The sequence below is a fragment of the Trichoplusia ni genome, chromosome 3, assembly GCF_003590095.1.
Source record: "Trichoplusia ni isolate ovarian cell line Hi5 chromosome 3, tn1, whole genome shotgun sequence".
Taxonomy (NCBI): Eukaryota; Metazoa; Arthropoda; class Insecta; order Lepidoptera; family Noctuidae; genus Trichoplusia; species Trichoplusia ni.
Window position 1 is genome coordinate 6,738,927 of NC_039480.1, and position 23,868 is coordinate 6,762,794.

The 23,868-nt window shown below is 42.8% G+C and overlaps 1 protein-coding gene across 1 annotated transcript; it reads left to right on the top strand.

The window, feature by feature from the left end:
- Positions 1 to 3: 3 nt before the first annotated feature.
- Positions 4 to 23,451, top strand: LOC113508691. Its single transcript, XM_026891774.1, has 20 exons — positions 4 to 690; positions 8,896 to 9,012; positions 9,476 to 9,540; positions 10,232 to 10,326; positions 12,361 to 12,541; positions 13,621 to 13,731; positions 14,092 to 14,222; positions 14,675 to 14,746; positions 15,088 to 15,310; positions 15,933 to 16,077; positions 16,534 to 16,602; positions 16,881 to 16,951; positions 18,233 to 18,358; positions 18,650 to 18,828; positions 19,690 to 19,748; positions 19,856 to 20,348; positions 21,563 to 21,789; positions 22,124 to 22,216; positions 22,778 to 22,904; positions 23,420 to 23,451. Exons 2-20 carry the CDS (start codon positions 8,944 to 8,946, stop codon positions 23,449 to 23,451), a joined length of 2,568 nt encoding a protein of 855 aa, XP_026747575.1. The 5' UTR covers positions 4 to 690; positions 8,896 to 8,943.
- Positions 23,452 to 23,868: the final 417 nt, after the last annotated feature.

Genomic DNA, 23,868 nt, shown 5'->3' on the forward strand with positions numbered 1-23,868 from the left:
AACTCGTGAAATTTCCATTGCCAATGAAAAGTACTGTCAACAATAGTTTGTGGCAATGTCAGAAAATACGAAATCGAATAATTGAAAAAGGCTTGCTTTTAAAAATTTGAGTTTGTCTGATAAATCAGAACAGAAATGTACTCAAATTAATTTTACTTCTATTTTATTATTCGGCATGTGAAAGATGATATCCGAACTTAAAAAAATAGAGAAATGCAATCTCAGTGAAAAGGAGAACCTGTACTTTATTTTTATAATATGATTGGTTGGATCCGTACTTAAATTAAAATTTGAACCAATAACATGCATTCAAAAGGTTTTGGCCAATCAGAACCCGCGTTCGTAGAAGGCAAAGTGATGTATTTATTTATGTTTCTGTCAGTTGGCAGCAGTGACAAAATTGCAGTGGAATGGGGTGGCGTAGCGGATTGCGCCCGATCCCGTTTTTAACATTTTTCGCTAACTACGAGCTTGATCTGTGACTTATTTGTGAAAAATTCTTACAACTGTGTAGTGTTAAGTGTATTGAGTGTATGAAACAATGCGTTGAACGTCGCATGAATTGTGAAATTGTGTATAACAAGTTGCCTGTCTATGTTGTTAATGGCGTCCAGAACTTAATAAAATCAAAATGTTTGTGTGAAAACGTGAAATAATCAGAGAAAGCTGCTGTGATGTATTTAGTTGCTGGTCAGTACTCAGTGCTTGCGCTTAGATTATCATACGGGAGGTCGGAATGTATCGATTATTGTTTTATTATTCTGCTAGACAAAGTTAGGTCCTGAAAGATAAAAAACAAGGTTCAAATATGTTTTTGTGTGTGATTGTGTTGTAAAGGATGTTGAATGTAGGTCGTTTAGCGCGTGTGTTAGTCAATATCTGCGGTATTTCGCTCTGGGCGAGCTGTGTTGACATTTTAAGAGAATCGTGTCGCAACTAGCAAGGCGAGCACGAATCTGGGTCAGGCAGTTGGGGTCATGTGCGCGCGCAGTGACGTCAGCCTCCCCTTTGCTAAGGGTAGCACATTTCACTTTCTGTGTACACGTAAATATAAAATATAAATGGTAGCTAGGTCATGAAGGCGAGCTGGCTGAATAGGCTGTTGCCAGTGCCAGGTATTTTTAATCTGTGTTTTTGTTTATTAGAACCTTTTTGTGTGGTGGCCTATTTTTGTTGTTTTGGGTTTCTGGCTTTCTGCCTGTGCCCTAAGGAAAATGGCGCGATTTTACACATATTTATTATTTTTCTCAATGGTAAGTGTTACATATATCATTAGTATATAGTCATTAATCCAGTGTTAGCATAGAAGTAGCCTTTCTGGACAAAAATAAATAATAATGTTAATTTTCAAAGGGTTAGCCATCCCATTTTTTTAAAGTTTACAATAACTAGTAATAGTTGATACACTTACATATTTACAGTATTCATTATACATATTTTGTTATAATCTTCCTCAATAGAACTCTTGATCAAAATATTCTAATAAGAATATTGGTTGATTAAATATTTACATTTGATAAGTTTCAAATATTTCTAAAAAAAGAGATACTATAATTAATATTGTCATAAAGCAACTCAAAATGAAAAACTAAAATATTTTATTTCAATTGTATTTTTTTCATAAAATGTAACTAATAATATAATATCACCACACATAACAACAGAGCCACTTATAACTTTAACCATTCTACTAATTTGCTCAGTTTGAATCTAGAGGGTCCTACACACAATTTGGGTTCTAGACAACTGATAAACATACTTTTATATTTCTAAATGTATTTCATATACTAAAATATGGTAAGTTACACCCAGAATTAGACTAATTATTAACAGAAAAAAATCAGGAAGGTATCAAACTATAAACCTTCAGCCAAGCCAGACAAACAGACCAGCCTAACAAACAATTTGATGATTATAAAATACTTTTTAAAACATTATCATAATGAACACAGAACATTGCTATTAGTATACCAATACAGATTATTTAACTGTCTATTTACATCCCCAAGAAACATCATATAATACATAATTAAAAATAATAATGTTCATGTCTATTCTTCCATTGAGCTGGGTTGGATAGTCCCTGGTAGCCCCCATCACTTAGTAGATTAAAGTATTCAACAAGGCCTCTGTATGTTGGACCTGTATCCTGATATACACCTCTTAAATTAATTGATTAAAAAACCCATATATTTATATGTCACTCTATTCAAATTTTACCAAAATCGGTCCAGCCTTTTTTATAGTTGTAAATTGCATTTCAACCTGCTAGCTTATCGGAGAGTGCCTCAAAATTGAGTTACAAAAATCTAACCGGATAGACATACAAACAAACAATCTTTAAACAACATTATAATACATATTTAGATCAGGTAAACTTGCCCTATTTATGTTTTTTATATTTTAACCAAGTCTTTGAGTAGGCTTTAGAAAAGAGCAATAATATTTTAGTAATTTAGTATTGTTTGTTTACATGCAGCAATCTCAGAAACAAATACACCTTATCTGATTAAAATGTTATTGCTCTCCTGTGTTGTATAAAATAATGTTGATATATGGAGTGTTTATTTTATGTTTACTTCACCAAAAGCTAAAACTTGCACCTGATAACGAGATGCTTTCCATTACTTACAAACGCTACAGGAATTTCTGTAATAACCTATTGAAAAAAATAAAAACCCAATATGACAAAGTTCAAATACAAAAAGCCGGCAAAAACAGTAAGCTGATATGGAAAGTTGTTAAAAGTAACACTTTCAGATCTAAGAAATCAGACTCTGCTCTAGAACTTTTAGCAACAGATGTAACTCCAATACTAGCGGCAAATAAAGTGAACAATTATTTTGTCAATTTGGGTAAAGATTTAGCTGAAAATTATTCCCGAAATTCTTGTCCACAAACTACACATATGTCGCCTAATACCATATATTCGTTTGTGTTATTAGATACGGACGTTAAAGAGGTTGTTAGTATTATAGATGGTTTAAAAGACTCTTGTGCCGTTGGATGGGATAACATCCCAAATAGCGTACTAAAAAGATTCAAGCACATAATTGCACCTCCACTAACTTACATATTTAACTTATGTTTATCGAACGGTATATTTCCTAATCTGCTTAAAAAGGCCTTAGTAACCCCAGTTTTTAAAGCCGGAGACAAAAACAATATTACCAATTATAGACCAATTGCAGTTCTATCAGGAATTTCTAAGATTTTGGAGAAAATAATTAACGTTAGGCTTATTAAATATCTTGAGAGCAATAATTTGCTTTCGGATCGCCAATTTGGCTTTAGATCAAAAAGATCAACTAACCAAGCGGTGCATCAGCTAACTAACTATGTATGTACAAGTCTAGATAAAGGTATGTACACAATGGGGATCTTCTTAGACCTTGCCAAGGCATTTGACACCATTGCTTGCTCTCTGTTATTGTATAAACTGGAAAAAATTGGTATAAGAGGAACACAGCTCAAATTATTCTCGGACTATCTTAATAACCGTGAGCAGTGCGTAAAAATTGGTCAATATAGAAGTGCGGGACTAAACAGCAGTAGTTACGGAATCCCCCAGGGTAGTATATTGGGACCTACTTTATTCCTAGTTTACATAAACGACCTGTGCAATTTGTCTCTGCAAAATGGTGTCATTATATCGTATGCTGATGATACAGCTCTTGTGTTCTCAGGCAAGTCTAAGGATGAGGTCTATCAAAATGCCCAAAATGGTTTTAATGTAGTGTCTAACTGGCTTAACAATAATATTCTAACATTAAATTCAAGTAAAACAAATTACATGTTATTTTCAATGAGAAATAGTAATAAGTCGACTACTAACCTAAATATTTATGCGCATAAGTGTAATACGAGCGCGTCCGCGGCGACTGCATGCGCTTGCCCTACATTAGTAAAAACTGACAATACTAAATATCTAGGTGTCACTATTGACAGTCACCTTAATTTCCGTAAACATATTGATTCATTATGCACCAGAGTACGTAAATTAATCTATATCTTTAAACACTTACGCAACATTGCAGACTTTAATCTAATTCGCCAGGTGTATATGGCTTTGTGCCAATCCATTCTTACCTACTGCATAGGCTCATGGGGTGGTGCATCTAAATCTATTATCTTGCCCCTAGAACGTGCTCAAAGAGCAATCCTAAAGGTCGCCACCTTTCGTCCTTTCAGGTTTCCTACTCACCAGTTATACAGGGAATGCAAAGTACTTACAGTACGCCAGTTATTTATTCTACATATAGTACGACTCCAGCATACTGAAATTGGTTTCAGCCCGGTACCTTCCGGCAAGAGAAGAAAGGATTTAGTTTGCACTAACCCACAAACGCAACATGCTTTTACTAACAGATTTTATTTATTTCAAGGACCCTATTTATATAACAAGTTTAACAGGCTACTTAAGTTATATAGTGTAAGCTTAAATAGGTGTAATAGAATGGTAACAGAATACTTACAGTCCCTCAATTACTCAGATACGGAAAAATTGCTAGAAATATTACAATAAACTGTTTAGCTTAGAAATTATAATAATAAGTACAGGTAATGTAATTAAATAATTCAGGACAGCTTGTCCTGCTTAGTCTTTTATAATACAATTAAGTGATAGAATTACATTAAAATATCCATCAATCATTTTTCTGCACTGATAACCCGAAACACAGGTTTAAAACAAGCCTAGTTCGGGTGTCCCTATATTATCTTTAGACCATCCTTCTCGTATATTATTATGTTTTGGTGTAGATTAACTCAACTCCTATGATTATGACTATTAAGATATTTTTACTGGTTTTACATCCGAGTCATTTGTATTCGTACATGTATTTAAGTAATGTGAACTATGTTTTTAATAAATATATTTTTAATTTTAATTTTTTAATTTTTATGTTTTGTTTTCCTTTTATGATATGGTTCTAAGGATATTTCTTATGCTTTAAAATAATTGGTATTGTTAATGTTTAGGGATAGACGTATTAAACCTACAGTTCATTCTATAACCAGGGTTTGGTATTTTTTGAATTAACATTAAACTCAAAAAATAAACTGGCTTTCTATTGCCAAAATAATTTCTATAATAGGTTTAATACTCAATACGTTAATTGCATTCCACAATGTGAACTTAGGTGGTAGGTACACAAGATACATTAGTTTTGGAGCATTGTGGACCCTGTCGGGCATAACAAAAATAAGAATTTAGAGGAGGGCTACAATAACATTTTTTTTTTAGGGTTAACAGGTTTTATACATCCTGAGATTTACCCCCTATAATTTCACAAACTCATTCTCTTTGTATTATTAACATAGACAGCCTTATGATAAGACTGCAGGGCTGCAGGCCAAGTCAAAGGTTCTAAACTTCTAAGTTCAGTCCATAATAAAGCTTTGACTTTCGAATGTTATGTAAATTTTAGGAATTAATATCCCAGTGTGTTTTTGAAGGCAAATAATAATATGTTGTGCATTCAATCTCTCTCCAGTCATATCAGATTGCCTTTCCAGAGTGACTTATTGTGTCTTGAGGCACTGTCCGCCATTCCTGAAATAATCATCAACAGTGGCCTCTATCATCTAGGACCGATGATGAAATAAACAGCCATGTTAGTTCTTTGATTGAAAATCAAACCTGACATTATAAATATTGAGTTGATATACAAAATTTCTTGCTAATTTATAACATAAACTCCTAAAATCTAAACTAGAATTCAATGTTTATAAAACTGCACAAGACTTGCAGTACCTTCTCCTGAGTGTGTTATTAAGTTTTTTATTGTAGCTATTGAAATACAGACCACATAATAATACTCTCTCATAGGTTGAAATACAGACTACATATACCTACTTTCTCATAAGTAGTGGACCATGAGAATCTTTAATAATCTATCTAATCTTTACACTTTATTTATTTAAACTGATTTTATAGGTGTATTGTAGGTGAAGGTTAACATAATAATATAATAAATCCTGGGACAACTCACACACGGTTATCTGATCCCAAGCTAAGCAGAGCTTGTGTTATGGTAACCAGACAACTGATAAACTTACTTATATATTTCTAAATACATACATATTATAGATAAATTACACCCAGACACCAGAACAAATGATCATGCTCATCACACAAACATAGATCCCATATCCCAATGGTAAAAACCGAACTCTATTCGTAATGCTCCCCTGTCTGTCACCAGGCTGTATCTCATGATAGCGTATTTTAATAGTTGATTTATGTGTAGTATTATAAAAGACATACTAAAAGCATTAGACTAGACGAGTGGAAAAATCTAAGGAGGCCTCTATCCTGCGGTGAACAAGTATTGCTACTAATTAAAAAACAAATATAGCCTATTTATACGGAACCCTTAAGTATCGCAAATCTACCGGTTCTTATAGCCTACTTTGGGGTCCCTCGGAGCATAAGCAGGACTTGAGTTGTAACTGTTTAACGGCGACTTACTCACGCGTTTTTATCGGGATACGTCAACTATTCTTAAACAATTGACAATCCACCTGATGTATGTTGTTATTGTAAGTAAGTGTCTATGCCCAAAACTCGAGTAGATTAGGACTAAATCAAAACTTCCCGATTTTACGTCATAATCATCATCGATAACCTTCGTCCTCCCCCTGGTAAAAATACGTTTTCAATATGATAGCAAACCCAATGTGTGCAACGTGTCGCGGGTTTGATCCTCGCATAGGACAAGCATTTGTGTGATCCACGAATGCTTGTTCCGAGTCTGGGTGTCTTTGTGAATGTGATTTGTATGTTTGTAAACACCACCGCGGCATAAGGATTAAATTCATTACTGCTGCAATGCTGGTATCGGGACGTGTGACTGTGCGACGGACTGAACAGATTTCTTTAGTCAAATACCCTATTGACCTAGATCGACAAGGCACTGCCGTGTTTGATAACTCAGATATTATCTAAGATAAACAATACTATTCGTGTCAGCCTGGTGACTTCATTCTATTGTTATCAGCATTTAAATTTGTTTAAAAGTTTAACGACACTTGTATTATGGAAGGAAAGAGTTGTACTTTAAGACTAGCTGTTTCGAAAGCGAAAATAATCCCACGGGAATACAAAATCGGGATGAATTCTATGTGTTAATCCTGGTTATAAACTATCTGTGTCCAAAGAGGAACAAACATCCATACATACACACTTTCCCGTTTAAAATATTATTAGGATATTTGTGCCTCCGGGATAATTAAATTGAATCCCATACTAAGGAGTCTGTCTATCATCATTGATTAGGTCATCGCGTCCAACCCACTGCACAAGACGTGTCCCAAAGTCGATATCCTCGTACGACAAGCGTTTGTGTGATCCACGAACGCTTGTCCTGAGTCTGGGTGTATGAGGCTTGAATGATTGTGAAACTACCCGTAATAAATTCCTTAGTGCTGGAGTCAATGAATGGAATGAAAAAAAGACCGAGGTTATAAGAACAGCTTAGACGAGTTTGTTTACATATTGTCTGATGCCAAAGCGAGTAGGGTATATCTAGTCATAAATATAAAGGTATCTCAGATTTTGTGACATCATCATCCAGCCTTTTCCTAACTATGTTGGGGTCGGCTTCCAGTCTAACAAGATTCAGCTAAGTACCAGTGTTTTACAAGGAGCGACTGCCTATCTGACCTCCTCAACCCAGTTACCTGGGCAACACGATACTCCATAGTTAGACTGGTTGTCAGACTTTCTAGCTTCTGTCTCTGATAGTGTGTGTTATCCACAAAACTCCGACCATTGTTCAATGGCTTTATAATACGTTACCGAAGTAATGTTTTGATTATATTCTCTTTAAAATAAGCGGATGGCGAAGACGGGATGCTGTGTCACATCTATTATGGACTTCGTGACGCTATTGCATTATAATGATATAATTATTATATTTATGAATGATAATATTCCACAAATGACACAGCGCCATCTAGTCTCAAACTAAGCAACGCTTGTGTTTTGAGTACCTGCTAGATAATTAATGAATATTATTTCTAAAAACATTATTACTATTACTAGCCTGGTTTATCCACTGCAGGGCAACGGGCGTTCTTTATAATATTTGTAACATAAGTTTAAACGTTTACCGTACTCTCTAGCATAGCATAGCTGGGGATAGTCGATGTCGCGGTGATTGCGTAGTTCTCACTTATCTTATATCGCAGTTCATCACTCATCGAAAAGTGTTAATTAGTAGTCTAATTTGAATAAACGACTATATGTTAAGTGAAACCTATGTTATTATATAAGAATCAGATTAATTGATGAATTTAGTTCTAGTTTTTGTCCGAATGAAAGAAGAAAGAAAGGAAAAAACATTTGTAGTACGATAGGTGGTTTTTATAGTTTACACTACAGTCTCTTACATTTTACCGAATCGGTGTACAGTTTTTTACTTATTAATTAAATATTCATATTAAAACCGTATTAACTACTAGGTACGTATTATATTGAACTTGTCATCAATAAATTCTTTGTAAAATAATGATCAGATAAATAAAATTTACAAATTATTTAATAACATAAAGCTATGGTCTGTATACCATCATCTAAAGCTGTATGTGTAAATATATATGAAATTATTTCAATAGTAACTATCGTGAGAATGATTCATTCACTCACGCGTTTATATCGGGGTTGCCCGACTAGTTTCGTTCATGCTAGCTCATGATTAAGGACTCCGGTTGGGTCCGAAACTTGTCGGCTACCCCCGATAAATACGCGTGAGTAAACCGTTGCATCATTTAATAATATATGGCATTGAATGGACGAGTGGACTGAAATATCGTTATGAAAGGAGTCCAAAAGGTAGTTCTATATCCATTATTGGGTGATTAGAAAACTGATGTGGTGTGTATCGTGTGCAGGGTGCGCGGGCGCTTGCATAGCGCGGTGATGGCGGCGGCGGGCGCCCCATGAGCCGGCTGCTGTGCTGTCTGCGAGAGCGCCGAGCCGACATGGGCGCCGCGCTATCGCATCCTCAGGTATGTAACCCCACACCCTTTTAGGGGCGGAAATCTTCATGGACTTCCCCGGAATGGGAGAAGAGTGGAGGGATGTGTTGGACTCCTACCGGCTATAACCACCCCGGTGAGTGAGTCTGAATCCACTTGTGCTGACCCGTTTTGTCCAGGCCTCGTCTCGGGCACATGGAAGTGTACCTGTGTACGGTGTAGCATTGAAAATCCTGAACAAAGAGAAAGTGTGTCTAGGATAAAAGATTTTTCTCCATCAAAAACTAGATCGTCTTGTCTTGACAACAAACAAAAATTCCTTGTCATAACATAATAAATGAATATCCTTTTGTACGTTTAAATCTTTCTTTCATAAAACCTCATATTCGATCTCCTAGCACGATAGCTACAACCCTCACTCTACCAGTATTTCTCCTACCAAAGTGTATTCTTCTAGTTGTAATATATTTTATCTGTATCTTGTGATATTCAGGAGGGCGAGGCGTGCGACGGCGCCGGCGTGGCGGCCGCGCCTCCCACAATGGCGGATGTTATACGGTGAGTAGACCGAAAAGACCGCAGTAGACCGCAATAGACTAATGCAAGACTATTGAAAGTACCCCAATCTTAAAATGATTTAGGCTGTAGAGAGACGGACCGCATTTCAACTGCAGTCCAATCGCAAATTACCATCTCTGTCGAGCCTCAACTATAAGGGGCTATTTTGCAGATAGTTGTTTATTTTCAGTGCAGAGTGTTTTTATTATTTTTTATGATGCTTATGCCCGTTTACGTTACTCTTCAAAGAGCAGCGTGTCTATGCTTTGTTGGAGCGAGCAATACATTGCGTCCTCTCGCTTTCATAACGAGGACAGTTTCACTATACTAGCTTTTAGTACAAGTTTGTCTTGCTTAATAGATAATCATGAGGGTATTACTGTCTACTTAAAATTGAGTACTTCATTAAACAAACTGACTGTCGGTCTAGTAGTTAGTGAGCCTGACTGCTATACCGGAGGTCGTGGGTTCGATATCCACCCGGGACAAATGTATGTGTGATGAGCACATACAAGTAATAAATTAAAATGTTTATCAATTGTCTAGTACTCATAATACAAGTTTTGCTTAGTTTGAGACTGGATGGCGTTGTGTGAAAGTGGTAGAACGAAAAAATAATGAATAATAAGAATTCTAGTTTTGAAGGTTTAGATTTTATATATTGAAAGTGTATATATATTGTATGTTACAGAGAGAGGAAGAAGAAGGCGGCGGGCTCGGGGCTGGGCACGCTGCGGCGCCGCATCGCGCTCGTGCGGCGGCCGCGGGACAACCGCCCCGACAGGGGTGAGCACTAACATATACATTATACATATATATACATGCATTATAATTAAATATATACATACATTATACGTAATATACATAGGAGAAATTTGAACCACCTTAGCCTCCTCTAGAAGTAAAGTTTCTTAAATTATAAATAAAATATTAAATAAATCGGTCATTAACCTCTGTAACTTGATTGGCAAGGTTACTGCTGCTCACAATGGCTCAAAACCTTAACTAACAACAACAACTAACAGTGACATCTTTTGACAATGGTCGGTACTACGAGGGGCGGTCAAAAAGTTCGCGGAATGGAGGGGGTAGAAAGGGGAGGGGGTATTTTTTTTATCTGTCACTACTTAATGACTCAATTTAACAATAAATACTAAGTTTCAGCTGAATCGGGTCATTAACCTTCGAGATATCGCTGGATAAACAAGTAAATCGGGAAGAAAACACCAACTATAGAGAAAATCGAGTTTCGTGCAGTGATTAAATTGCTTAAAAAGGAAGGAAAAACGCCTCAGATCATTATGGAAGAGATGTCATCTGTTTACGGAGACCTTTGTCCTGGAAAAACGATGATTTACAAGTGGCATAGCCTTTTCAAGCAAGGTAGAGATTCGATTGAAGACGATCCGCGCTCTGGTCGGCCAATTGAGGCAACGTCCTCAGACAATGTTGAAAAAGTCGAAAAACTTGTTCTTGAAGATGCTCGTCTAAAGAAAAAGCAAATCGCAGAGATGACTGGAGTATCGTCTACGACTGTTTTGAACATTCTCCATGACCATCTAGGCATGTCTAAGGTCTGTGCAAGATGGGTGCCGAGAATGCTCACACCACTTCAAAAACAGCAGCGCGTCGAGTGTTCTCGCGAGTTTTTGGACCTGTGTAGTGAGAACAGGGTTGAGTTTATGGACTGAATTGTGACTGGAGATGAAACTTGGGTTCATCACTATGAACCTGAGTCAAAGCACGAGTCCATGCAGTGGCATAAAAAAGGTGCAGCGCCGCCTAAGAAGTTTAAGGTCTCACAATCGGCCGGAAAGATTATGGCTACAGTTTTTTGGGATTCTGAGGGGATTTTAATGATTGATTATAAAGATAAAGGTGTCAATATCACTGGAAAATACTACGCTGAACTGCTAGAGAAATTAAAAAAAACAATCAAGGACAAACGAAGAGGAAAATGGTCTCGAGGTGTGCACCTTTTGCACGACAACGCACCCGTGCACAAGAGTCATGTTGCGATGGCTGCCTTACAGAAGTGTGGCTTCGGAACTTTAAATCACCCTCCCTATAGTCCAGATTTGGCCCCTTCTGATTATTATTTGTTCCCAAAAATGAAAAAAGTGCTTCGTGGAAAGAAATTCACCAATGATGAAGAAGTGAAGTCGACTATTTCTTACTATTTTGAGGGGCTTGCCAAATATATTTTTTTAGAAGGTATAAATAAGTTAATTGAAAGATCTGAAAAGTGTATTAGGGTTAAGGGAGAATACATCGAAAAAGAAAAATAATTTCGTGCTGAATTTCGCCCCCCTTCCTTTTCATTCCGCGAACTTTTTGACCGCCCCTCGTAACATTAGAATATTGAAGTATTAAATGATGTAACGGTTTACTCACGCGTTTATAAGTGCAGCCGGTTCGACTCGCTCGTCCGCCGCGTCAGGTCATAGTTGAAGACTCTGTTTGGGTCCGAAACTAGTCGAGCAATCTCGATATATATGTGAGTAAACCGTTGCATCATTTAATAGTTATATTCTTGTCATTTGTTTGCATTCCATGGTGTTTTGATAGGAAGTGTCATGAGAATGATTCATTATTAAATGTTACAACGGTTTACTCAAGCGTATTTACTCCGGTTGGGTCCGAAACTAGTCAGGTGACCCGATAAAAACGTGTGCGTAAACCGTTACATACCTAATTTAATAATGAATTAGTCTCATGATAGTTATTTATAATAAAAACTCAACAATTGACTATAAAGTGTCCTCGAAGCCTCCTAGTGGAGACCGTTGCATCATGTCCGTGTGTCCGTGTGTGGGTCAGGCTGCGAGCACGCGCGCTTCATCCGCTCGGTGGTGAGCTCGTGGCGGCTGGCGGAGGTGTTCCTGCTGTGCGAGGAGCTGGAGGCGGCGGCGGCGCTGCGCGACCTGGTCACGCAGGCCGAGCTGGCGCGCGAGCCCGCCGCCGCGCTGCACGCCGACCTGGCCGCCGCCTACAAGGACAGGTGAGGACAGGCAAATTCATTGTGTTGACCTTGAGACTACCAACCCATAATACTAAATTTCCAATTATTGTATAGGAAGTGCTTAAAAGGATACGAAAAATGTAATTTTAAGCCAATTTTCATTCATTCATCGGCCATAGTAAATAGCAGAATCAGTGCCCAACAGACCAACGCCAGTTTAGTCCGTCAGACAGAAGTAAGGACGATTGAGCACTTGAGATGATGAAATTTATGGTAGCTGGGGCTAGTAACATCACTGCAGTCTGCCGTGACCATGATACCTGCAAAGGTGTCGAAACGTCGGGAACTAAAATCTAAAATTAAACCGCGATAAAATCCGTAAAAAGTAGTTTAATTTCAACATCACTTGTTAGTTGAAAACGTACTGGTAAGTGACGTCATACGAGATTTTACGAGATAAATGACAATTAATATGCAATATATTTTTTTATAAATGTGACTGACGGATTAAATAGTTCTTTTTTTGTCAAATACTCTAGATATTCAGAGTGGAAAAAATCAATCAATACAGTGGTTCGCTAGTCTGAATGTCATTTTTGTTTGTTGTCCATGGGGGAGATATAGCGTGGGGATATGTTAAAAGCTCATCGTCCTACCCTTTTCCAAAATATCCTGAGGTCGGCTTCCAGTCTAACCGGATTCAGCTAAACACCAGTGTTTTACAAGGAGCTGCCTATCTGTCCTCCTCAACCCAGTTACCTGGGGAACACGATACCACTTAGTAAAACTGGTTGTCAGACTTTCTAGCTCATAACTACCCATAACGACGTCCCTTCCGAAACACGGAGGAACTCGTTATGACAAAGATGGTCACCCATTTATGAACCGGCCCTGTGAACGATCAACTTATTACTCGGCAACACGATACCCCTTAATTACCTAGACTGGTTGTCAGGCTTTCTAGCTTATGACTACCCATAACGACGTCCCATGGACGGACCAACTTATTCCTCTCCTATCCCCTACCAAGAATACCCCGGGCACCAACCGTTGCCTGACCCACAGTCTCCGTGGGTTCCAACTGACGAAGTGACCCTGTACCCCGGCCTGGTCCCCAGATGGTGGTGTGACGTGGAGCTGGTGGGCGCGGGCTGGTCGCTGGCCGCTCACCGCGCGATCCTCTCCGCGCGCTGCACCTACTTCCGCGACCTGCTGCAGCGGTATCCGCCGTGAGTACTGCTCCTTATATGTGGAACTAGAGGAAAAAGACAGTATGTTGGTAGGCTATTGTGTTAAACCGAAAATCGATCTAGTGTGAGGCGAGTGTCGTTTGATTGAGAGTTCCGGAAAAACTTATTGGTCACCCATTTCATTTTTGAGCGGAAAAACTTGTTGTAATCTGAATCAGCGTGGTGACAGAGGGACGGATGGGCATCATAGCCTCGATGATGAGAGTCCAATTTTTCTCATTGGCTACGGAATGTTTCTTAGCCTTAGCTTTATGTTGGAAGAAAATATAGAACAAATTGTTCTAGTCATATTTTCTCTTGTGTTCTGTCTGCATCATGTCCTATCTGTCTGCCGGGCAGGCCGTGTGTGCGAGTCCCGCTGGAGGGCGCGGGCGGGGCGCTGTCCCGCGCCGAGCTGGAGCTGGCGCTGCTGGCGCTGTACGCGGGGCCCAGCCTGGCCGCGCGCCGCCCGCTCTGCGCCATGTGTGCCAGTCAGTATACACACACACACACACTACACATGCGGGGCCCGCTGGAGGGCGCGGGCGGGGCGCTGTCCACACTATACACACCCACATACACACAAACACACAAACTAGATATACACACAAGCACCAATCATGTGTATGTATCGGTATTCAGGCGTATCGTCCGACTAAGTTCGGACTCAATCGAGCCTGCGATTAAAATTTAACTTGCAAGTAAATTAAGTAGGTACCTAATACTAACAACTTATACACACAAACAAATATACCAAGTGAAATGGTAACAGACGTAACGAACGGACAAGCTACGGGATCGTTGTCCGACAGTCCAAATAATTCCATTGCACTTAACACACCTCCAAATATATTCACACAGTGATTCATTCTATAAACTCAGTACTTTATTTTAATAAAAATGAGTTTATTTTTTGTAAATAATGCATGGTTTTGTATTGCAGGCGTCCCGGAGTGGGAGCGCGGCGGCAGTGCGGACGGAGACCTTGACATCATCAACGGAGAGAACAACGGAAGTGAGTTACATATTTATACTGTTATACTGTTTTTATGGTGTTTTTATCATACAATTTGTCTGGTTTGGGTGACAAAAAATGGCTAGGCTGCCATATCAAAGAGTGTTAATACTAATCTAGTCGTTTGAATTGTGACTCTTAGTACATGTATTGGAAGTCCTTGCCTCGCATTTGTGGTCTTTAAGTCATGCTAAAAAAGTTCAAAATAGTTTGACGATACGTGAATGATTGTAGTGAGAGTCGCATTAAGTTAGCCTGTCCTGCAGCGTGGGGCAGCGAGACGGGCGCGTGCGGGTGCGGGCGGGCGCGCGGGGGCGCGGGCGGGGGCGCGGGCGCGGGCGGGGGCGCGGGCGGGGGCGCGCTGCGGCGGCTGGGCGCGCTGCTGGGCTTCTCGGCGGGCGCGCTGGGCGCGGACCTGCGCTACCTGCTGGAGTCGGGCGAGCTGGCGGACGCGCGCCTGCAGTTCCGCGCGGAGCCGCCGGCCGCCGCCGCCTACGGGTTCCGCGCCGCGCTGGACCTGCCCTGCCACCGCCTCGTGCTGGCCGCCAGGTCCAGGTTCTTCAGGTCAGTTCACACTTACGGAACACTCCTAACTGCTCACGCGTATTTATCGAGATTGCCTGACTAATTTCACCGTAGTACCAGCTCATAATTAACCACTCCGGTTGGGTCTGAAACTAAAAATACCTTTATGAAACCCCGTGGGTAAACGGATGTATCGTTTAATAATGAGTCATCTTCTACGTAATTAGGTAACAAAAATATAGGCCTAATAGTATAAAAGCTTTTTTGATTCTAGACTTGTAAATACTAGTGGATTTTTTGAGAATTATGTACTTACAATCATGATGTAAGTACATAATGTGTCTTTACTTGAATGTTAGTATTCGAAGCTAAAATGCACACGTACGCTGTACGATGTAACAAATGTAATGGAGAAATTTGAACCCTCGGTCAGTGACCTCGACAGACACGCGATATCAAGTCTTGTCTGAGATTGAAATTTTTGTTTATATAATATTTGTTAATTAGAAATGTATGTACTGTGTTAAATTATAAAATTTAACATTATGACAAATATGATAATAGATTTGATGTTGTTTATGTTTAAACATTACTTCTACACGATGATTTAATTTTAAGTAAGACTTATATTTTCCTGACTAACATTTGTTTCCCCCCGCAGAAGCGTGATGTCCCGGCGCGCGCCCCCCGCGACGGGCCCCGGGGGCGCGGGCGGGGCGCCGGGCCCCACGGCCTGGTGCGTGGACGAGAAGGTGCTCCCGCGGAGGTTCGCGCGCGCCTTGCTGCACGCCGCCTACACCGACACTGTGAGTGTGGACTGACATATACTCATCTATAGTAAGGCCTAGACCATCATCATCGGCCTAGCCTTTTCCCAACTATGTTGGGGTCGGCTTCCAGTCTAACCGGGTGCAGCTAAGTACCAGTGTTTGACAAGGAGCGACTGCCTATCTGACCTCCTCAACCCAGTTACCTGGACAACACGATACTCCTTGGGTAGACTGCTTGTCAGACTTTCAAGCTTCTGAATGCCTGTTACGGCTGTCAAAGATGTATAAATAACAGCCGGGACCCACAATTTAACGTGCCTTCCGAAACACAGAGGAACTCGTTATGATAAAGATGGTCACCCATCTACTGACCAACCGCGTCAATCGTGGCTTAACCTGTGATCGATGCACTTATACCGAATAAGTGAATCGATCACAGGCTGAGCTATGTGAACTATGTTTTTAATATTATTGTATTTTTATTGCTCTCAGGTGGATTTGAGTCTGATCGGGCGCAACTCGACGTCGCCCTCGTCGACGGGCGGCGGCAGCGGAAACACGGTCAGTTTGGATTTACACAAATTCACACAACGCCATCTAGTCTCAAACTAATACAGCTAATACTATACATAATAATATGAATTACATCTAGGCGCAGAACAAATGATCGTCCTCATCACAAAAACATTTGTCCTGAGTCAGAATCGAACCCACGACCTCCGGTATAGCAGTCACGGTCTCTCACCACTAGAACAACATTCCAGTAAATTGTGTCTAACGAAATTTTTTATATATTTATTGTAAGTTATTTTAACAAGTAATTTCCTATTCTCCCATAGACTTGGGGCGGCGGTCGCGGCGTGTCCACTGCGGTGTTGGACGACGCCTTCCAGCTGTACGAGATAGCCAGGTGTGTACCAACTGCTTACTACCGCCATCTACTGTGAATACCTTCATACCTTGGGACTAGCAGGGGTATTGGATGTGCCCTTACGGCATGGGCATACCTTTGACACTGAACCATATATACCTGTCGGAAAACGTCGACGATGGACGACCGTTGTACCGGATGCAGGTCTGGACCCTTCCCCTGTGCAGGGTCAGGTAGCCGTAGTTACTCTCACCAGCCGTAGTTTTGGCGTTAAGGTCACGTCGCACAATGACCACGCGGGGTGACAACATCCGGACACTCCGGACAAAAGCCTCTAGTTCTGCCATGTACGACTCGAACTCGGCCAGACTCCTGTTCGGGGAGAATTGACCCCATAATGGCCTACGGACCCCAATGTACCGGTTTTCCCACTGCTCCAGTGACTGCAAAAAAGCTCTTGAGCCCCAGCGCAGTCCAGTTCCCAGGTCATACCCGGAGTTGCGCGCACGTGACAGCTTGGGAGACTCGTACGTCACACGTAGCTTCTCGACTATCTGGTCAGCCGCATCCTGGATCACTTTCTTCGGGAGCTCCAGTACCGGATAGCCTGTTTGCCACTTTCTATCTACAGACAGAACCTCTGCGTATGCGAGTTCGTTATCATCAGCCTTCGCGTTGATGGTCAGCATCAGGGTAGCATTCAGTGCCTCCGCTCATTCCGCCGCCTGGTGTGGCTTAAGCTGAGGCTAAATTTGGTCCCACTTTAGGTATCCGCTGTGGCATTGTTGCCGCCGGTGCCTCAGGCTTCTGGCCCCTTCTTAACCACTTTGGCCCACAAAACTCCTACTGCCGGCCCTGACTCCAACGCGGTTGTGGGCCTATTTTGATGCTTTTGACTTCGCCGGATTAGAATCCGGCTACGATTCAGGCTTGGATGCCAACTTCGGTACCTGCTTAGAGGTGGGCCTTAAGCCCCTTTCTCGCCAAGCTAGGCCTCGCTGCAAGATTTATGATGCCTCAGTTTCTTGATTCCGCCTACAAAGACCTAGGTACCAGTCCCCTTAAGAGACAACATTAGTTGCTCTAATTTCTTTTCCTATTTTTGTAAGTCTTGGGAATTGCCATAGTTTGTTTTTCGCGAAGGAAGTAGGGAAAGAAAAGGACTGATTTAATTTAGATTTTTTATGTTTATCAATTTTAAAAATACCTTTTTCCTACGTGTCTTAGCAGAGGTTGGATCTTGATTTCGCTTTTCCATAATAGTGTGTTTGTTATTGTGTAGCTGTGCATGTGACCTGTACATGTCGGTTCCTCGCGCAGGTTCCTGGAGATGCCGATCGTGGTCCAGGGCTGCGAGGACGCCATCGTGGAGGCGCTGACGCCGGACAGCCTGCCCGCCGTCCTGCGCTGGGCCGCCGCGCCGCACGCCTCGCCCTGGGTGCAGCGGTACGGGACCACTACCTACTGACACACAACTACTGCACTTGTATATGTTACCGGCCAAACCCGATTTCAGGATAAACTAGTTTTGCCTAGGCTAAACCAGTTCTTCCTATACGCGATAGGATTAGCTAGTACAGCCTAGTTCAAACTAATTTGTCCTAAGCCTGATAGGATAGAACAGTTTAGGCTAGGCAAAACTAGTTTATCCTGAAATCGGGTTTTGCCGGTAACGTATACATAGTGACGCTGACATAGATATAGTCGCTTAGTAAGACTTTACCGTCCCTATTTTAGGCAAGCGATGCGATACCTCCGCGACGAGTTCCCCACCATCATGGCGGCTCCTGGCGGGGCCCGCGTGCCGGGTGCGGCCCTCGCTGAGGCCCTGGCCTCGCCCTTCCTGCAGGCCAGCGAGGCCCAGGCCTTGAGGGCCTTGCTGCGGTGGGCCGCGTGTGCTGATCAGCCGCCCAGAGGTGAGTGGGAGATTAACTTAATATACCACTATGGAAGTATGAGAGGAATGGTATAGTGTGACCTTGGGTCACGACGGTACTTTCATGTGAGTTTTGTGGTTAAGTTTTTCTTCTTCAAAAAGGGAAATATTAAATTGCTCTGAAAAACCCGCAGTATTGCGTAAAGGGGTCTGAATAGAGCCATGGTGGTTCCATTAAGGCCTTTTCTAAGCTCTCTCTTCATATCGGTCCCTCATATCTGAGGATCGTGGTCAGCATCAGAGCAACATTTGTCGCGTATGATCTGACTCCATCGGTCTCACCGCATAGAATTTGGAAGACGATGAGTCTTTTACTTAATCGGTTCATATGATTGGCTGAACGACCGCGCGTTCCCAACGACAATCAGTTTCTGCAGACTATCATTGCCTCTGCTTTTCTGACCTGACTGTGGTATAGTTACCGGCACGGATCTTGAACGCTCGGCGGAAGAGTGGAGATCGCTTTGCGCATCGTAAAATAAAACGCCAATCAATTGTGCGTAGTCGACGTCTTGTGATGCATGCAACTGCAGCAAAGAACGAATTTCAAGCAATCCCTCATGTTGGCTATAACGCGATGCTTGCGGGACACTCCCTGCTGTAGTCCGCCCCGCGCCTTACTTCGTACCGCAAGAGCGACACAAACAATCACTTCTGCGCAAGTCAAGGTCAGCGCTCAACATCCGTGCCGATAACTACTGTAATGTGAGTTTTGTGGTGAAGTTTTTCTTCTTTTAAGAGCCGATTTTCAGTCGTCAGATAGTTTTTATCTTGTGAATGTTTTTACGTTTTGAAAGCTCTCGTATAGAAAATGTGTCAAACGGCCATATTTATTCCTCAGATATTCCGCAAATGGGCTCTAAGAGGGAAATATTAAATTGCTTTCAAACAGAGTGTTGCGTGAATGGACCTTAATAAAGCCATGGTGGTTCCATTAAGGCCCATCTCAAGCTAATCGTATGTTGCGGTACGTGTAGTGAGCGGTGTGTGTGTCCGTGTGTACCCAGAGTCGAGCGTGGTGTGGTCCCGCGCGCAGTCGGTGGGGCGGCGCGGCGCGCGGCGGCGGGACGCGGGCGACGCCGCGCTGCGGGACGCGCTGGCGCCGCTCGCGCCGCTGCTGCGCCTCGAGCATCTGCCGCCAGACCACGACCTGCTGCTACAGGTATACACACACAGAGTCCCGCGCGGTGTGGTCCCGCGCGCAGTCGGTGGGGCGGCGCGGCGCGCGGCGGCGGGACGCGGGCGACGCCGCGCTGCGGGACGCGCTGGCGCCGCTCGCGCCGCTGCTGCGCCTCGAGCATCTGCCGCCAGACCACGACCTGCTGCTACAGGTATACACACACAGAGTCCCGCGCGGTGTGGTCCCGCGCGCAGTCGGTGGGGCGGCGCGGCGCGCGGCGGCGGGACGCGGGCGACGCCGCGCTGCGGGACGCGCTGGCGCCGCTCGCGCCGCTGCTGCGCCTCGAGCATCTGCCGCCAGACCACGACCTGCTGCTACAGGTATACACACAGAGTCCCGCGCGGTGTGGTCCGCGCGCAGTCGGTGGGGCGGCGCGGCGCGCGGCGGCGGGACGCGGGCGACGCCGCGCTGCGGGACGCGCTGGCGCCGCTCGCGCCGCTGCTGCGCCTCGAGCATCTGCCGCCAGACCACGACCTGCTGCTACAGGTATACACACACAGAGTCCCGCGCGGTGTGGTGTCGCGCGCAGTCGGTGGGGCGGCACACACAAGGTCCCTCGGAACATGAGTTGGACACGACTCACTGTGTAATCATCATCATCATCAAACACAACCTTTGTCCTCCCACTGCTTGGCATAGGCCTCCCCCTTATTGAGCCCATTTTGTAATACGACCCCTATAACACGATCTGTATCAATGTAATAATTCATTCTAGTCACAGGAAAGCATATTTAATCCGAATTTTAAATGTTAAAGTTACATCACCATTATTGTTGATTAAGGCCCCAACAAGGCCTATTCCATTCATAAGAGCGTTATTTAGTTAACGTGCTTTATTAGCATGGAAACACACATCTGTTGTCGATATTTAACAATAAAAACAGTCATACGTATAACAACCATTATCAATTGGGCCATATTAAAACCAAGCTTGTCACTTATCGGACACTTCATATTGCGATTACATAATATATGATAATGCCACTGCCTACCGCTTACCAAGTCATACTACACACTACACGCTTGGTTCGAACAAGGCCTTCGCGATAGAGTATGATTTGACATAAAAAACTGTTCAGTCCGTCCGTTTAAGTAATATTTTTATATGATGTATTAGATTCAGTCGAATACCCCTATTATAGCCACGTATAAATCTACATTTATTTAATAATTTTGTAAACGGAATGACAGCGTGCTGCTGGCTTTGTTGCGCCGTCTCTTCTCTTAGGAATCGATGGGTGGGCGAAACTGGGTGCTGTCCAATGTAATCTGACCTTCAAAAAGTGCTACTCAGTAGCCTAATTTGAATAAATGACTTTTGATTTTGTATAGGTCTGGAGCGAAATCATAGCGCGATCAACATTTCTACTTATTTATTGTCACGAGTTGTCGCGGCGCTCGATAGATGGCGTTGGCGTCGATTTAGATAGCGCTGTGGTTTCGTTACAAGCATTTGGTTGGGTAGGATTTTATTAATTTTATTTTTTGTGAGCAGCGAACCTATCGGAGTTACGTGTAACTTATTATATTTAATAAACGGGTAGTGACATAATCTCAGTGGTGTTATTTGTATCCCTCGGAAGTCGACCTCGGGTTGTACAGATTTTGATTTTGACATACATGTGTATGTATGTGCAGGTGGTCCGTCGCGGTATAGTGTGCGGGCCGGGCGGCGAGGGCGCGGGGACGGCGGCCGCGTGGCTCGCGCGCGGCTCCTACCGCCCGCCGCGCTGCTTCCTGCCCTATCTCGACGAGATCAAGGTATGTCAACTACTGCTACAGGTACACATACACACACAACAACACAACAAGTCTAGTGGTTAGTGACCCTGACTGCTATACCGGTGGTCGTGGGTTCGATTCCCGCCCAGGACAAATGTTGTGTGATGAGCATGAGCATTCGTTCCGGTGTCTGGGTGTAATTTATCTATAATATGTTTTTATTTAAAAAATATATAAGTAAGTTTATCAGTTGTCTGGTTACCATAACACAAGCTCTGCTTAGCTTGGGATCAGATAACCGTGTGTGCACATTTGCAAAACTTGTCGTCTTGCCCATTCTCATTATAATAGTCAACCTATATGTGTACAACAGGCACTGCTAGAAGACCAGGCGGTCCCCGAGGCCGAGCTGGCGCGCGCGCGTCGAGAGCGCTACCTGCACAGGATACCCGACACGCTCTATATGGTGAGTCATGTGTTTTGTATGTATTTGTATGATTTACTAGCTCGTGTAGTTGGTTTCACTCGCGTAGTACCCGATCTTGTGGTCATTTAACAGTTTTTGTTTTTGCCACAATTTTTCGTTTAAATTTTCCCTGAAGTTTCGCGAATATTTCCAGACTAAAATGAGCCAAATCAGCTAGCAACACTCCGCCGCTTGGAGTCACTCTGTCTTTGCGTAGAATCTCCTATTGATGTTTCGGAACAGAACATCGCCACGTTGGTAACTTGATTTTTAGCCCGCGTACATTTTGGTACAGTTCTTGCAGGCAGTTTTTGCGATCCGTAGGGTCTAACTAAACAGACGCACCGCACTTTGCAGTTCAAATGCAGTTTGAATGCAGTCGACACGACTGCATCCGAATTCAAATTTGCAGTTAGATTGCAGTTGAAATGCAGTCCTTTTGCCTAGAACCGTAGAACTGGGTAAAGGATTAGGTATAGTCATAGTGGTAACTGCGGGTCGTTGCTTTGGCCACGACTGTTGCGGTGGCATGGTTTGACGCACATATCCGGTTGCCGGCAGGTGGCCGCGGCGCGCAACGGCGGCGGCTCGCCCCCTGGGTGCGGCGGGGGCGCGGGCGGGGGCGCGACGGGCGCGGGCGTGGGCGCGGCGCGGCTGTGCGTGTCGCCGCGCGTGCTGTGCGGGCTGCGCGCGCGCGCCCGCCGCCTGCGCGCCGCGCCGCCCGCCGCGCGCGCGCTCGCGCACCGCGCCGCCGACACCGCCACCGTGCTCAGACAGGTACACACGTCTCACTAGCTCCGGCCGCAACACTTCCAATATGGTCAAACACAATATCTTTATTTACTATCTTCAAGTTTCCTTCTTTGTAATCATGTTCAACTGAGGCTACTGTCTCAACCACGGGACTTCATGTGTTGCGGCAGCAAACGCATCAAATCGCGTGAGCTGCCGCAACCTTGCAAATATTGCGAAACACAATATGTGTATTTATTACTTCCTTTAATACTTCATTTTATTTATTATTCTCAAGTTTCCTTCTTTGTGATCATGTTTAACTGAAACCAAGGTCTCAACCGTGGAATGTCATGGGTTGCAGCAGCAAACGCATCAAACTGCTTAAACTGCCGCAACCCTTCAAATATTATGAAACATGCTTATAAAAATTTTTCTCTTTTAATATTTAACTGTCGTATCCATTGTCAGTGAGACCTACGTCTCAAAATGTCACATCTTAGGTTGCGGCAGCAAAAGAATCAAATTTCTTAAGCTGCCGCAATTCTTAAAAATATTTCAAAACATGCATTTATTTATTTAATTGTACTCCTGTGTATTTATGTGCAAACGAGACCATTGTATCAATACAGCGACCCATTATGGTTGCGGCAGCAAGCGCATCAAATTGCATGAGCTGCCGCAACCAACCACTAATGTGAATCAAAGCCTATTTTCGTCAAAATCAAAATTCAATAAAAAAAAACCTATGAACATTTATTTACATGATTATACGGAAAATATATTAATTAATTCAGAGTACTGACTAGACTCAGCCTAAACTAGGTGTCTGGAAAAGTGTATCTGGGTCTAGTGGTTAGTGACCTTGACTGTTATACCGGAGATAATATATAAGTATGTTTATCAGCTGTCTAGTACTC